Here is an 18,012-nt window from a genome sequence, read left to right as displayed (position 1 = left end):
CTAAAAAAAGAGAATTTGGAGTGTTAATACAGCATTACATTGATTGTGGTCAAGGTTTTATGGTTGTATGCATAATTGAAGAACTAGTCTTTTAGTATTTGATAGCTATTGTCCAACTCAGCTGAAGATCCTGAAGTCATTGATGAATTAGTGAGATTCTGATAGAGGCCTTTACCTGTATCAGTTTTGTCTTACTCATTAACTTAAATAAGTTAAAAGCCAAATATTATGCCAGAATTAAATTTAGGAAAACATTAAGTATTTATTAGTATATATCGGGTTAATACCTCAGCTTCCCACTCCCCACACACACATCAAATGACCTGGCCTCCTAGTGCTGACTAGTGGTTTCAGAGCAGTGCAGGTGATATCTGAAGAGCTAGTTAGATAAAATGGGTCATATGACCTTAAAGCAATAAGAGTATTGCTTAAGCAATACTATTGCTTAAGCAATAGGTATAAGAGTGGAAGACAAATGGAGGAGGGAGGTAGACGTGATGAGTGGAGGTAGTTAGGCCATTTCTATGAGTGCACATGTATGAAAATATATATTGTTTACTTTGGATTTGTTTGTTTATAAACTTCAATGCATATTTTATGCAAATGCAGGAATATACATGTATACACATGTACACACATAGATATTCAAACATAAATATGATAGATTTAATGGATTTTATTTATTCATGTTTAAACAGGTTAATGCATGGACATAACAGCATGTACAGTAAATGTTCAAGAATTCTCAAAAACACTGGTTAGTTCATCAGGTAAATGCAAATAAAAACCACAATGAGATATTAACTTATACCTGTCAGAATGGCTAAAATCAAAAAAGCAAGAAGTAAGAAGTGTTTGTGAGAATGTGGACAAAAAAGAACTTTCATACACTGTTGGTGGAAATATAATTTGGTAAAGCCACTGTGGAAAACAGTATTGAGGGTCCTCAAAAAAATAAAAAAAAAGAAATACCATATAATCCAATAATTCCACTGGTGTTTATTAGAAAACACAATAAAAGAGAAACACCAATTCAAAGCGATATATGCACCACTATGTTTATTGCAACACTATTTACAATACACTAGATATGGAAGCAACCTAAGTGTCCATCAAGAGACAAATGGATAAGGGAGATGTAGTATACATATACAGTGGACTATTACACAGCCATACAAAGGATGAGGTTGTGCCATTTGTAACAACATGAATGGACCTAGAAGGTATTGTGCTAAGTGAAATAAGTTAGACTGAGAAAGACAAATACTGTATGATTTCATTCATATGTGGAATCTAAAAAAAAAGTGAATAAACAAACAAAAAGCAGAATCAAACCTATAAATACTTATAAATACAGAGAACAAACTGATGGTTACCAGAGGAGAGGGGATGGGGATGGGCGAAATGGGTGAAGTGGAGTGGCAGATACAGGCTTTCAGTTATGGAAAGAATAAATCACAGAAATAAAAGAAACGGCATAAGGAATATAGTCAGTGATACTCTAATAGCTTTGTTGAGCATAGCATAATATGTAAACTTATTGAATCATTATTATGTACATCTGAAACTGATGTGACATTGTGTGTCAACTATACTCAAATAAAAAATTTTAAAAAAGAAAGTAAGCAACAAGGAAACTTTTGGAGATAATGAATATATCTATTACCTTGATTGTGGTCAAGGTTTTATGGATGTATGCATATGTCCAAATTGTATACATTAAATATGTGCAGGTTTTTGTCTATTGATTATCCCTTAATAAAGCTATTTTTAAAGAAGAAATTTTAATTCATTTTTTAATTTATTTGAGAGAGAGTGTGTGAGAGAGAGTGAGCAAGGGGAGGGGCAGAGGGAGAAAGAATCCTCCAGCAGACTTCCCACTGCATGTGGAGGCAGATCTCAGTCCCAAGACCCTGAGATCATGACCTGGATCAAAATCAAGAGTTGGCCGCCTAGCTGACTGAACCACCCAGGCACCCCTAAGTTTGTTTTTTTTTTTTTTTTTTTTTAAGAAAGTATATGAAGATGTTTATATTTGGCTGTTTTGTGCCAATAGGATAATAATTTTTTCTTTGCAATTTTATACTTTTTTGTTTTTCCTTACATTGTAAATTTGTTGTTTTTGAAATCAGAAATAAATGGACTTTCTCTGTGCAAAAACAAAAACAAAAGCAAAACACTGGTTAATTGTTTCCCCACTCCGTTTTACTCAAATGATGCATACATTTTTCTGAAATCTTTTTTACCATTGGCAAGAAATAACACATTTTAATTTATATACTTCCTAAATAAGTCTGAATTTTATCAAAATACAATAGTAGCTCTTTTCAGTGCCTGGCACATAGTGGGTGCTCTTAGTTTATACATTCATAGATATTTATTGAATATTGATACATCAGATTCTGTACTAAGCACTTGGGGTTCATAAGAATTGGATAGGATCCTTACCCTCAAAAGGCTTACAGAAAACAACAAGCAAATACAATTTATAATTTGATAAGAAGGCCAGAATAAAAGTTTGTTCCTTATGTGCATCATTTTCTCTCTGACTTTCAAGACCTCATATATATTATTTCCTTTCTCTGGGAAATTCTAGTTCTCTTTCCACCTGAACAACTCCTATTTATTTGTTATGTCTCATATGGAAATTCTCCTCCTCTGAAAGGCTATGGCTTGCACTCATCTGGATATGTATTATGAGGACATCTTGAATTCCCCGATCACCGTGAGAATCTACTACAGTTTGCTGAAGTTTCTTGTTTTGTTGTCTGTCTTCTCCAACATGCTGTGAGCTCCACAAAGACTAAGACCACAAAGACTGAGCTCCACAAAGACTGAGACCAGGTATGAGACTGAGACCTACTTCAGGATTTGGCATACTGATGTAAGGGAATGCACTATGATAGCTGGAAGTCTCAGTTCATAGAAAAAGGATGAAAAGCAGAAATAATGCATCCACATCAATTTCCTATTCATGTGTCACCAATAAAGCTGATGAACAGACATAGCTAAAGACTTGAAATTTACTGATAGAGGTTCTTTTCTTAATATACTAACTAGTGCAAGTTTTTATTCAGTGAGAAAAAGGAAACTGGAAATATTATCTGGGGGCAATGGTTTTATGAAATATTTCCTACTTCATGAAAAGAGCCCCACAGAAAGAGACAGGTCTTCTTTTTCTGCTTGACACTGTTCTTCCTGGCTATAATTCCCAGAACACTTATTGTAGAGAAAAGCACCCCAACTACTTCTTTCCCAGAGACTCTGGGGAAGAAAGCATCACTCATCCCCTTTGAATTTCTCCAGTGTTAAACAGTAAAATCATCCAATAATGTGACATTACTTGCAATGTCCACTGGAGGGTGATATGCCACTGCTGGTACTCCCCTTTTATAGCATGGCCTAAATTTAACCACTAAATTTAGCCACTTATAATCTATAATTTTAAGAATACGTTATAAATAAAAGAAGCCCTTTTGAAGAGGTGAAGACATAAAGGAAAAGATGGAAATGGCACCAACCCTGCCCCCACTCCTTAGAATAGACTAGATTCCCAGGGATCTTGTAATGCTTTGCCTCCAACCTGATATGTAACAGGGCACAGAGTTTGTGGTTTCTCCTGGGATATAGCTGGTCTCCTTAGGCTCCTTTATATCTCACCCTGGAGAGAGGACAAGATTAGGAAAGGAGTATCATTATTGTAACCATTCTAGAGATGAGGACCCTGAGACTGAAGCCCAGAGAGGTTTAACTGGTTCAAGAGTAGGGCTTTTTTTTCTACGCTCCCCCAGCACCCCATTCTTGTCCTAGCCACACTTTGTTGTAAGCTCATGGTTATTTGTCTCTCTCATCCATCAGATAAAAATGTTAGGGTCCTAGGCACTGCATTTTGTTTATTGCTCTATCCTAGCATGAAGACCAGTGCTGGACAGCCCGTAGGAATACAATGGGGGTAAAGCTGGAGAGAAAATAAGGTTAACAGATTGGATGGACAAGGACAGGAACGTGTCTATGAGGACAGAGAGGAAACAGTGGATATTGTTTGACTCCATTAAAAGGGGACAGCGCATTTAGCATTCTGCAGAATTGTGGCTTACTACTCCTTTTTTACCATATCACTGGACTGCTCTCTCACTTTAAGTGGCTCAAAAAAAATGACACCTGAGAGAATGCACATGGAAATGTCTTAATCCTAGAGCTGAATACAATTATGACCATTGGTTCTGTCCTGATCTAATAAGAGCAATAACCACAGCAAATTCTTGGTGCGTATCAGTCACTGTGCTGGGAGACTATATATATGACTTCATTTAGTCCTTACAGTGAGGGAGAGTGTGGGTTTTTACAGGTTTTATAAACCAGACAGCAGTAGGTAAAAGAGTTGGCATTTTAGCCCAGACCCACAAGCCAAGTCCTTGCACTTTCTTTGAAATTAGAGATGCCTAAAGCAGTTTTAGACACAGACCACTGTCAGTGTCCATGATGGCTTTAATGGTGCATGGACAAACATTTACTATATAGCTTTAAAGTGTATGATTTTTTTGTGCAACAGAAAAAAGCTAATGCATAAAGCAACATTAAGTCTTTCCTTGGAGGGAGGGGGGGAAACACTGACATCACACAACCTGTGTCGAAACTCCCAAGACTCCCTTAAACACCTCTGTTCTTTTCCCAATATTCCTCATTGGTTCTGAGCTGCTTATTGCTTCTCTTTCTCTCCAAATCTCTGTCCTTGGTATCTGGGAGATAATCCTCTTTCTCAACAGTTTGTCCATCCTCAGGTTCTAGCATTGTCTCCCATCCCTTTTCACCACACAACTGTCCCCTACCTGTATTCCCACAAGTGGAAAGGCAGCCTAGGACCCATAAATGGTATGCAGGTTAACAATGCTCTCTGAAAAACCTCTGAATGTGAGTTTTTAACAAAATAAACTCATTTGCAAGTGGCACAGAGAAGCAGAAACATCAATATTGACTTTTAAAGAAAAGTCACTCCGAAAAAGAAAATACACATGCACACATTTATTGGTACAAAAATGCTGACATGGTAGAAGCATGAAGGTGAGCATTTTCTTTTTCTTTCTCTCTGGATCCTATCCATGCAATGGACAATGGAATGTCATATAGGTCTAATTCTAGGTGCAATTGGTCTTTTCTGACCACAAATCTGACTGAATCTCCTAGGGGTATATGTGCATGTTTAAGTTCTCTCCCTCTCTCTCTCCCTTTTCTACCTCAACCCAACCTCTAGATGGTAAAAGGATGGGCCAAGCTATTCCAAATAACAAAGGAGGAACTTGAGGAGTAGAGGGTCGTGTTAGGGAAACCAAGTCATAAATTCCCTTCCTCTAGGCTGGGGTAGGGAGGATGATGGAAAATAAGAGCTAACAATTGAAGGATGATAGCTTCTGTGTGATGGCTGCCATGTTATTTGCAATACATGGAAACATACCTATTTAACTCATTTATAAGTTGTTATGTCAAGTTAATTCAATGTATATGGTATGCACATCTAATGAAATACATGTACAGAAGAGAGACAAACAGCAAGAAAAAGAGATGGAAAGAGTTCTGGGCCCTTTTATCCAAGTGAGAGAACACTCAGAATATTTATTTCTACTTTACTCCTTCAAAATATTATTATAGTCAAAAGATAGGCAGGAAAAGGCAACCTATCCATGAGAAGAGGTTGGTTAAACAAGTTACAAAGATCCACATTTTTAAATTCTACAAAGCTATTAAATGATGGTTTTTATACCTATTATTTGATAGGAAAAGACACTCTCACCACCTATTGTTTGATAAAAATCTCAGATATAAAGAAATTACATATAAATTGATGCTGATCTATAATGTACAACATAGAAATACATAGTTTTCTAGTTACTAAGTATTTACTTCTGGAACACTTTATATCTGAATACTTAACACATGTTCAAGATAGGAATTTCAAAACATCAAAGAGGGCATATATACAGCGCAGACATCTTTCTCATTCTTCTGCCTCCCCATCACCCTATGCACAGGCAGTTTCTAAAACAAAACCAAGGAAAGTGGCAGCATCATGTGAAAACATAAGCACAATGGGGTATGTCACACTAATGAGCCTTAAACATATTATATAAAAACACATTAAATAAAAAACATGGCTGAAATCAACGCCTATCTCTAAGTAGCAAAAACGCGAGTGCTGACCTAAATTACACACACACGCAGATAATCAACAGGAAACGTCCTAAGAAATGCTCACCAAAGTGTTTGGATATAGGGAGTGGTCCTGCATACCAGATGCGACCATTAAAAACAATCTCGTTCACAATAGCACCGTAACGGTACAGTACATATGAATGATCTGAAAATGATCTACGAGAACTACACGAAGAATAAAGAATAAAAGGCAGGGTTACACAAGGCGACTTGAAAAAGTAGAGACACTACTTGCTTATTGGATTGGAAGATTATGGCTGTTGACAGACAAATGTGTGCTCAGTTTTTTGATCATAAGCAAGTCCAAGTTCGTTGCAAAACACTGAAAGGGAAGGGGTGGAAGCCTGGAGAGACATCACGGGTTCATCAGTCCAGAAACCGACCTCTTTCATACAGCAATCCCTTCACAAGCACTGAGGTGGCTCCCTCGGGGGAAGCGGGGGGAGGGGAATGTTTCGGGCGTGTTGCGGCCCCAGTCACTGCTCCTCTTCGGGAGGAGAGGCAGGGGCTCACTCGGGGGACGCGCTCTGGATGGCCTTGGGCTCCTTCACGGTCTCCTCCCCCCAGTCGCCACCGTCGACCTCCTCGATGACCACACTGCGCACGGTGCCGGCGTCCAGGCAGTGCGGGGCGACGCCATACACGCCGGGGTCAGAGACAGAGGCGTGGAAACTCTGCACCCCGCACCTGCTGCAGAAGCTGTGCAGCGCCGGGTGCGCGTGGGATCGATAGGTGACGATGCTCTCGGCGCCCAGCAGGAGAGTGAAGCGCGAGGCCGGGACCAGGAAGTGTCGGTGCTGCTTCTTCCTGCACAGCCTGCAGCTGCAATCCACCACGCGCAGGTCTGCGGGGGCCCAGACGGCAAAGCGGACCGCGCCGCAGTGGCAGCCTCCGGTGTGATACACCAGGCCTGGGTACTCGAAGGTGTCCAGCAGGAACTTGGCGGCGCCCTCGCAGCTGAGGCCCCGCCGCTTCCTGAACGTCTCCCAGCGCTCCCGCTGCGCGCCCAGGTCCATCTCGCCAGAGGACACGGCGGGCGCCGGGGGCTTCGGGGATTGCAGCGGGCCTTTGGAGCCTGTCTCCCGGGTCCGCCGCCACCAGCGCTTCCGCCGCCACCTTGCGGGATCCCGCCTGGTCGCCGCCGACTTCCTTCCCGCCGCGTGGCTCCCCACGCGGACTTGGAAAGGGGGGCGCCGGGCGCCCATGACCGGGATGGCTGCACAGGCGGTGGCGGGATCCCCGGGACGCTTTCGCCCCCGCGGCTGGGTGCTGGCGCCGTTCCTCACTTTGCCCATGGCGCCTGCAGCCTTCCAAGCGCGCGCCCACCGCCCCTGGTTTCCTAGTAAGTTACTGAGCAGCCTCATTGCGTCAGCCTGATTGGCCACTTGTTGAATGTGATGTAGAGACCCTTTCTTTGACCCTATCAAAACAGCCTTTACTGGCCTGAAATTCTGGCTAAGCCTATCAGCTGCCCCTTCTCTAAATACTATTTTCTATTGTTCATTCATCAGAAGCTTATCTTTAATATACTGAAAAACTAAAAATGCTGCAGACCTTTTATCTAGCTTGGATGCTGCAGCAGACAGAACAGTTTAAAATAACCACCATTCATCTAGTGTAGAAGAGACAAACTGAAACATTCACAAAATATGTAGGGTGTAATTGTACTATAGTCGGGGCTAATAAAAATAACGACCCACAATATTATGTTACAACACACCAGCGGACCGAAAGAGAGAAACCGGATGTTAACTTCAATACAGGACAAGAAGTATACTTTGTAAATTTGTCTTTTAAGAATAAGAGGTAAAAGAAGAAACAATGCGCTAATTTGTCCATCTAAACCAAGAAAACGTAACAGCTATGAGAATCATAAATATGAAGGCGAAACTTTGGAAATTGATGTGATCAATAGGCATGGCCAGAGGAGAGACCCCACAAAATGAGCTTGGATCCTCCTTTTTGCCGTGTAATGAGTACCTGGGAAAACAGTGAGGAATCTTCCAAAAAGTGCTTCCTGAATTTTGTAGTGACATCTACACACACTGAGTGCAAGCGGAGATCCACGCACATATTTAATAATTCTTAATATTTTGTCATATATATGCATGAGAATGTATATACTTTTTGAAGAATATTTTTAAGTAAGATACACAAATCAATGCCACTTAATCTCTCAATATTTCAGCACTCATGTCCTAGGAATAGAGGCTATGACAATACATAAAGGAAAATCTCAACTAAAGTGGATTGGGGATGTGAAAAGGGCAGGGGGGGCAAGTAGGGAAATTACAGGGAGAATTGTCAATTACACACCCCTGAGAGAAGACTCTGGACAGGAAATGATCATTACAGGTCTGTCTTAACAGGGAAATATGTACACTGCATCTCCTACAAGAAATCCACTACCACTGCAACTCAGCCAATGAGAAATGGTCATCACACTGAACTCTTTCTTTTCTCCAACGAACTTGTTCAAAAGAACATCTCCCAAAGTCCTCCTTCCCCATAAAATAAATGTTCCTCTCCTTTGTTCGTTGGATTTTCCTAGGGTTTTGCCATAGCTTGCTTTTCCTTAATCGGAACTCTCTGCTATTCCCACATAAACCCAGTTTTGCTGGTAAAATTACTGGCAGCATTATTTTTAAGGCGAACAAGGTATAATTTCTTGTATAGTCACAGTATCCTTATCATACCTACAAATCATATAATTTTCCAATTTCTCCTAACTCCCAGTGTATATTTAAATTTCCTAAATTGTTTCCTAAATGTGTTTTATAAAAAGATTTCCCCCCGAAATAGAATCTATTAAAATTCACACATTAACTTTGGTTATTTCTTTTTAGTCTCTGTGATCTAAATCATAGCAAATTTTTACTAGACACCTCTCTGAAGGCAAGGGAAACAAAAGCAAAAATGAACTATTGGAACTTCATCAAGCAAAAAGCTTTTGCACAGTGCTGGAAACAATTAACAAAAATTAAAAGCAACCTTCAGAATGGGAGAAGATATTTGCAAATGACATATCTCATAAAGGGTTAGTATCCAAAATATATAAAGAACTTATGAAACTCAACACCCAAAAAACAAATAATCCAATTAAGAAATGAGCAGAAGATAGGGTACCTGGGTGGCTCAGTCCATGAAGTATCTGGCTCTTGATTTCAGCTGAGGTAGTGATCTCAGGATCTTGGGATTGAGCCCTGCAGAGAGCCGGCTTGTTTCCCTCCCCCTCTGCCCCTACTTCTGCTCATGTTCTCTTTCTCTCTCTCAAATAAATAAATAAATATTATAAAAAAGGAAATGGGTAGAAGATATGAATAGACATTTTCCCAAAGAAGATGTACAGGTGGCTAACAGACACATGAAAAATGCTCATCACTCTTGATCAGGAAAATACAAATCAAAACAATCAGCCTCACATCAGTCAGAATGGTTAAAATCAACAACACAGGAAACAACAGATATTGGCGAGGATGTGGAGAAAGGGTAACACTCTTATACCATTGGTGGGAATGTACGCTGGTGCAGCCACTCTGGAAAACTGTATGGAGCTTCCTCAAAAAGTTAAAAATAGAACTACCCTACAACCCACCAGTTACACTACTAGTTATTTATCCAAAGGATACAAAAAATACTAATTGGAAGGGATACATGCACCTCCAATATTTATAGGAGCATTACCAATAATAGCCAAATGATGGGAAGAGCCCAAATATCCATCAACTGATGAATGTATAAGGAAAATATGGTTTGAATACACAATGGAATATTACTAAACCATAAAAAAGAGTGAAATCTTATCATTTGCAACACTGTGGAGGGATCTAGAGAGTACTATGCTAAGCAAAATAAGTCAGTCAGAGAGGACAAATACCATATGATTTGACTCATATGTGGAATTTAAGAAACAAAACAGATGAACATGGGGGAAAAGAAAGAAAGGCAAACCAGAAAACAGTCTCTTAACTACATAGAAAACAAACTTAAGGTTACTGGAGGGAAGGTAGAGGGTGTTAAAGGGATAATGGGTATTAAGAAGGGCTCTTGTGATGAGCACTGGACATTTTATGTGAGTGATGAATCACTAAGTTCTACTCCTGAAACTAATATTACACTGTATCCTAACTACCTGGGATTTAAATAAAAACTTGAAGTTAAAAAAATAATAATCATCAGGCCAGTCAATTATTTATTTTCCCTGATTCTTTCCTTACAGATTGATCTTCTACCCAATATTTTTCCTCTACAGCTAAAAGTCAAATCTAAAGTCTTGATTAGAGTCAAGTTACACATTTTAGCAAGTATGTTGTTTTGGCAGATGTTGTATACTTCATATTGCATCACACCAGAGTTTCATGTTGTCAAGTCATTCCGGTGGTAATGATACTACTAAATGCTCTATCTTCATTAAGATAGTGATTGCCAGATTTCTCCATTGTAGAGGTACAGTTTTCCTTTTGCAATAAGCAAGTAATCTGAGGGGTGTTATTTTGACACTGTGTGACTATCTTGTTCCTCTCCAACACTTGCTTAATGGTTTAAGAATCCACTGATAACCTTTTACTGAATCAATTATTTCAATTGTTTGTTTTTTATTACAAAGAGGTGACTTTTAAAATATTTTATTTATTTATCTGAAAGAGTTGGAGGGACAGGAGCAGAGCTCTCCGCTGTGCAGGTAGCCTGACATGGGGTTTGATCCCAGTGCCATTTGTTGAAAAGGCTTTCCTTCCTCCACTGAATTATTCTTGTACCACTGTAAAAAACAAGATGAACATATCTGTGTGGTTCTACTTCTGGGCTCTCTATTCTGCTCCATTGATCTATGTGTCTATACCTGCATTAATTCCACATAGTCTTAAGTAGTGTAACTATATAGTAAGACTTTGTATCACATGAAGTCGTTCCTGACATTTTATTCTCTTTCAAGATTATTTAAGCTATTCCAGGGCCTGTGATTTTCCCTGTAAATTTTAGGATAGATTGTCTATGCTACAAAAATCCTGCTGTAATTTGGATATTAAATTGCATTAAATCTATAGATTTGGAGAAAATTAAGATCTTTACATGTTGAATCTTCATATGTCTGAATATTGTTTGCTTCTCCATTTATTTAATTCTTTGATTACTTTCATCAGTATACATATGTATGTATATGTATGCATACAAATACTGTATATGTTTTAAGTGCATACCTAAGTGTCTTAGTCTTCTGGGGCTGCCATAACAAGCCACCATAGACTGTGTGGCTTAAAGAGGGGAAATTTATTTTCTCACAGTTCTGAGGCATAGATATCTGAGATCAAGGTGCCAGCATGGTTGGGTTCTAGTAAGAGATCTCTTCAAGTGCTCACATGGCATTTCCTCAGTGCATGCATGAGGAGAGAGAAAGAGAGATCTTCCTCTTCTTTTAAGGCCACCAATGGTTGAATTAAGACTCTAAATTTATGACATTGTTTCACCTTAACTACTTCCTACAAGCCTTACCTCCAGAAAAAATCACATTGGGGGTTAGGATTTCGACATATGAATTTTAGAAGGGGGGTGGTTTGCATAATTCATTAGCATTAAGTAATATATTTTCTTTAAAATAATTGAAAATTGGAGCACCTGGGTGGCTCTGTCTGTCGATAGACTCTTGATTTCAGCTCAGGTTTTGATCTCAGCGTCATAAGTTCAACCCTGCTTTGGGCTCCATGCTGGGTGAGAATCCTACATTAAAAAAGTTATAAGTAAGTAAGTAAATAAATAAATAAATACATTGTAAATGGAATTGCATTTTTAAGTTGGTTTCCAAATATTCATTCATAGTATATAGAAACAGGATATATTTTATTTTTTTAAGTTTTTAAAAAATTTATTCATGAGGGTCAAAGAGAGGGGGTGGGGCAGAGGAAGAAGCAGGCTCCCCACTGAGCAGGGAGCCTGATGCGGGACTCAATGCCAGGACCCCCGAATCATGACCTGAGCCAAAGGCAGACACTTAACCATTTGAGCCCCAAGGAGCCCCAAGAAATGAGATATATTTTAATGTGTTGATCTTCTAACCTGTGACCTGGCTGAAGTCACACTAAGTACTAGGATTTTTCTTTTGCACTAAATACTAGGACTTTTTGGTAGATTCCTTGGAATTTTATATATAGATAATCATGTCATCCGTAAATAGAGGCAGTTTTATTTTTCCATGTACTTTTTAATTTTTTTCTTTATCTTGTCTTATTGCACTGGTTATAATTCCAGTATTATGTTGAGCAAAGTGGTAAGGACATAAACCCTTGCCCTCTCTCCAGTCCTAGGGGGAAAGCATTCAGTTTTTCATTATTAAGTATTATGTTAAAAATGGGTTTTTGGTCAATGCTCTTTACCAACTTCAGATAATCCTGTTACTTGCTGAAAGTCTTTTTGTTTGTTTGTTTTCAGTTTTCACATTTTAAAAAATATATTTCACATTTGACATTATGTAAATTTTAGGTGTTCAAAATGTTGACTTGATACATTTATATATTATAATGTGATTGCCATTGTAGCAAAAGTAAGAACCTTTATCATGCCCATCATTGTCATTCCTTTTTTCATGGTGAGAATAATTTAGATCTAGTCTCTTAGCAAGTTTGATGACTATAATATAATATTGTTGTCTATATTCCCTATACTTTGTTTTTGATCTCCAGGACTTATTTATATATTAGTTGTATGTTTGTACCTTAAACAACATCTCTCCTATTCTCCCAGACCCTGTCCCTGGTTATCACCGTTTTCTCTCTGGTTTTATAAGTTTGGCCCTTTTAGAGTCCACATACAAGTGATATCATACAGCACTTGTCTTTCTGTGCCTGATTTATCTCACTTATCATATTGACTTCAGGGTCCAACCATGCTGTAGTAAATGGCAGGAGTACCTTCTTTCTCATGGCTGAGATATATATATATATATATATATATATATATATATATATATATATATAATTTGCTGTAGCAAATGGCAGGAGTACCTTCTTTCTCATGGCTGATTATATATATATATATATATATATATATATATATATATTCCATTCTTCAATTGATGGGAGTTTAGGTTGTTTTAATATCTTGGCTATTGTGGGTGAATAATGCTACAGAAAACATAGGAATGCATATATCTCTTTGATATCCTCTTTTCATTTATTTGGGGATACACCCAGAAATTGAATTGCTAAATGATGTGGTAGTTCTATTTTTTAATTTTTTAAATAGTCTTTTTTTATTGGACACAGACAGAGAGATCACAAGTAGGCAGAGAGATAGACAGAAGAAGCTGTCTTTGAAAGGTGGAATTACAGCTCTAGGTAGGTGGCAAAACACTGTAGTGCTGGAACAAGTTTCTCCAGAAGGCTGGATATACTCTGAATCAGTGTCCAGTATATGACACTGTTCTCCCATAGCCAGAATTCATGGATTCAGTAGCCAAGAGATAGAAATGGGAGTAGCAACACTATTACCCTTAGTGACCCACTAGCAAAATGTTTCCTTTCTCTTCTGATAACCATATGGTCCACTTGCCTACAGACCTTAGTTATAAGGGGAGGGATGCTTTCACCAGGAGATATACAACAATAATTCAATTGAACTGGAAGTTAAGTCTGCCACCTGACCAGTGTGAACTTCTCAGTTCTCTGAATCAGTGGGTAAAGAAAGGAGATATTGTGCTGGCTGGGGTGATTGATACTGACTACTAAAAGGAAATTGGTCCACTATGCCACAATACAGATAAGGAAAAGTATGTCTGGGATACAGGACATATCTTAGTATTACCGTGTCCTGTGGTTAAGGTCAATGGAAAATTATAGCAACCCAGTCCATGTAAGACTACTAGTGAACCATACCCTTCAGAAATGAAGGTATGGGTCACCCCACCAGATTAAAAAATCACGACCAGCTGAAGTGCTTGCTGAAGGCAAATGAAATATGGAATGGGTAGAAGAAGTACATTACAAATACCAACTATGACTATATGACCAGTTACAGAAAGGAGAACTATAATTGTCATGAGGGTTTCCTCCTTTTTTTGTTATGAATATGTTTACACATGTGTATTTAAAATACTTTGTTCATTTATTTGTTTCAGTAATGTTCTTTCTGTTCATTAGATTGAGTAAATTTAATTTAAAAAATTGAGTAAATTTTGATCTCTCCACAAGCTCACTGACGATATTTTCTGTCAACTCTACTCTACTATTGAGCCCATCCAGTGAATTTTTTGCACCATTATTATGTTTTTCAGTTGCATACTTTTTTATTTGATTCTTTTATACAGCTTGTATTTCTTTGCTGAGTTTTTTTCTTTTATTTTATTTTAAATAAATATATAATTACTTTTTGAAGCAGTTTCATAGTGGCTGCTTTAAAATCTTTATGAGATTATTCCAACATCTAATTCATCTCAGTATTTGGTATCATTTGATTGTTTTTTCTTACTCAAGTTTTTAATCTTCCTGATTCTTGGTATAACAAATGATTTTCAATTGTATTTTGAACATTCTGAACATTAGGTTAAGAGACTCTTTATCCTATTTATGGCTTTTATTTTCTTTGGCAATCACCACGAGCAGTGTGTGGGTTCTGGCCTACTTTTGTGAACTGTAGTTTCAATGACAATTTAGTTCTTGAGACTTTGCAATGCTATTTTCTTCTAGATTTTATTTATTCGTTTGAGGGAGAGAGGGAGGAGGGGAGGGGCAGAGGGAGAGGGAGAAAGAATCTAAAACAGATTCTGTACTGAGTTCAGAGCCCAACCCATGGCTCGATCCCACAACAGAGAGATCATGACCTGAGCCGAAATCAAGAGATGGATACTTAACCGACTGAGCCACTCAGGTGTTTCTGCAATGCTATTTTGATATGTTTTATTCTTCTGGCTCTTCTTGAGCTCTTATTGGTACTGCATGCAGAGAAGGAAGATGCCTCCTTCATCTCCCATTGTAGTTAAGTGAGTTGTGGGGAATCTGGAATCTCATGAAACAGAAAACATTTCCCCTAACCTGTTCTCCAGCTATTTAGTGCCAGTGGGCTTCCCACTTGACTTCTCCTGGCATAGTCAGAGATGGGCTGCCTTCTGCCATTGTGTGGAGGGCCAGGAGCCATGGGCCTAGGTGGAAGGTCAGGAAACTCTGGTCTAGTTCACCATCTGCACCTGGGTATAGAGCCAGCCAGATGTAACCAGCATGGGTGCCTTCAGCCATTAGGTGAAGGTCCAGGACCCACTAGAACTAGGTGGCTTCTGCCACTGTAGATGATAGGGAAACATTGGCCTTGGACAGTCTTATGCGGTTGCTAGGGGACTAGGAGACACTTAGCCAACTGGCATTACCATTACAGATGGAAGAGCTCAATCCGCAGCCACCCAGTGTGGAGCTGGGAGTGTGCTGGCCTTCCCTGGGTTCTGCTGTTACTGCTCAGGGAAGATCACTTCTGGCTGCTGTGGAGCATGGAAGATGAATAGTTTTCATCCCCTCCCCCAGCTCTTCTGGTGAAGCTACTGCAGGCAGATGACAGCTGCTGCCACTGGGTATGGATCTCCCTACTAAGTTTTCCCTTTCCCAGATCTTTGTATATGAAGAGAAGTATTTTATTTTCCTTTTCCTTTTTTTGTCAATGTCTGTTGGCAGTGTCAGGATTGGAGACTGCTCAGGCACCCAGTCTAGGATATGTAGGGTATAGAAAGAAATCCTAGGGAACTCACTGTGGTATCATTCTTCAAGTCTTCAGGTCCTTATTCAGTCTACCTTCTTTTTTCTATCTTTAAGTCTGTTGAATTATTTCCAGGATATTTAGTTGTATTTATAGAGGAAGCTCAGGGAATGGGAGCCCATGCCATTGTCCAAAAACCAGAGTATACGGACTAATTTTTGACATATTACAATCTAAATATATTTGTTCTTTAATTGGTTACATTTCTGGCCTCAGCTAAAAAGGGTTACGAAACCTTGTTTTATAGACAAAATAAGCTTTTAATTCCAAAGGGCAATTACTCCTGGAATGCAAATGGAAATCAGTGGTAAGTCATACAACAAATATCTAAAATATTTTAATTCCATTATTCAGGGTTTGTTTTACTCCAGCAAAATGAAAAACCAAGATTCAACTAGTTCTCCAAGTATTATACTAAAGCTAGCACATTTTTATTAAAACACTTGTAGCGTCACGACACAGTAAGGTTGGAAGCACAGAATGTAATTAAAATAGTTCTATCCCAGTCACAATGAGACCATCTGGCACCCAGATCATTGTTTCTAAATACCATTTCTTAATGAAAGGAATCAGGGCTCTTTGGACAAATCATTGATTCCAGAGGTGGAATAAAGAAAATCTGAGATTAGTGTGGAATATCTGAATAGAATAGAAAATGAGGAAGTGCTGGGGCCCCTGGAAGGCTCAGTCAGTTAACCGTCGACCCTTGATTTCATCTCAGGGCTGTGAGATCAAGCCCTGCATCAGGCTTCTCACTGAGCATAGATCCTACTTGGGATTCTCTGATTCTCTCTCCCTCTCCCTCTGTTCCTTTGCCACTGCCACTCTCTTTCTCTCTCTGTAACAAAAACAAACAAACAAAATGAAAGGTACTCAAAAAACGATAGGGTCTTGTCAAAAAAACACAAGAAACATCTCAAATGGGGCTCACACTGTCTAAACCTGCATAATTTGAGAATTAGAATAAATAAAGATGTAGAACATTCTTCAGGATAGATCATATCTTGGGTCACAAAGCAAGACAAGAAATTTAAGAATACTGAAATCATATCTAATATCTTTTCTGACCACAATAATATGAAATTAGAAATCAATAACAGGAGGAAACCTGAAAAGTGCACAAATACATGAAAATTAAACAACAGACTCCTGAACAGCGAATGTGTCAAATTAGAAATAAAAAATTAAAAAGTATCTTCATTTAATTCTTCTCCTACCCCCTTAACCCCCCATGTTGCAGCTCCACTTCCTCATTTCAGGGAGATCATATGATAGTTGTCTTTCTCCGATTGACTTATTTCGCTAAGCATGATACCCACTAGTTCCATACATGTCATCGCAAATGGCAAAATTTCATTTCTTTTGATGGCTGCATAGTATTCCATTGTATATATATACCACTTCTTCTTTATCCATTCATCTGTTGATGGACATCTAGGTTCTTTCCATAGTTTGGCTATTGTAGACATTGCTGCTATAAACATTCGGGTGCACGTGCCCCTTCGGATCACTACGTTTGTATCTTTAGGGTAAATACCCAGTAGTGCAATTGCTGGGTCATAGGGCAGTTCTATTTTCAACATCTTGAGGAACCTCCATGCAGTTTTCCAGAGTGGTTGCACCAGCTGCATTCCCACCAACAGTGTAGGAGGGTTCCCCTTTCTCCGCATCCTCGCCATCATCTGTCACTTACTGACTTGTTGATTTTAGCCATTCTGACTGGTGTGAGGTGATATCTCATTGTGGTTTTGATTTGTATTTCCCTGATGCCGAGTGATATGGAACACTTTGTCATGTGTCTGTTGGCCATCTGGATGTCTTCTTTGCAGAAATGTCTGTTTATGTGTTCTTCCCATTGCTTGAGACAAATGAAAATGGAAACAGAACATACTAAAATATACAAGATGAAGCAAAAGCAGCTCTTTTTCTCAATTTGTTTTATGTTTTATTTATTTTTATGGTTTCAATTTTCATTCTCTTTTTTATAATTTTAGTCCCAGTGTAATTAACAAACAATGTTGTATTAATTCCAGGTATATAATATTGTGATTCAACAATTCCATACATCACCTTGTG

The 18,012-nt window shown here is 38.7% G+C and overlaps 1 protein-coding gene across 2 annotated transcripts; it reads right to left on the bottom strand.

Moving 5' to 3' along the window:
• Positions 1 to 6,465: 6,465 nt before the first annotated feature.
• On the bottom strand, positions 6,466 to 7,502 carry LOC122897029 (centromere protein V-like protein 3). Of its 2 annotated transcripts, XM_044235167.1 has the most exons (2): positions 7,354 to 7,502; positions 6,466 to 7,323 (listed from the first exon to the last, which is right to left on the bottom strand). In XM_044235167.1, the coding sequence occupies exons 1-2, from the start codon at positions 7,500 to 7,502 to the stop codon at positions 6,717 to 6,719; spliced, it is 756 nt and encodes a 251-aa protein (XP_044091102.1). In that variant the 3' UTR covers positions 6,466 to 6,716. The 2 variants fall into 2 exon arrangements, with proteins under 2 accessions (XP_044091102.1, XP_044091101.1); XM_044235166.1 differs by having other exon boundaries at positions 6,466 to 7,502.
• Positions 7,503 to 18,012: the final 10,510 nt, after the last annotated feature.

Source organism: Neovison vison, chromosome X (assembly GCF_020171115.1).
Source record: "Neovison vison isolate M4711 chromosome X, ASM_NN_V1, whole genome shotgun sequence".
Lineage (NCBI taxonomy): Eukaryota > Metazoa > Chordata > Mammalia > Carnivora > Mustelidae > Neogale > Neogale vison.
This window is presented reverse-complemented; position numbering and strand designations above follow the sequence as displayed.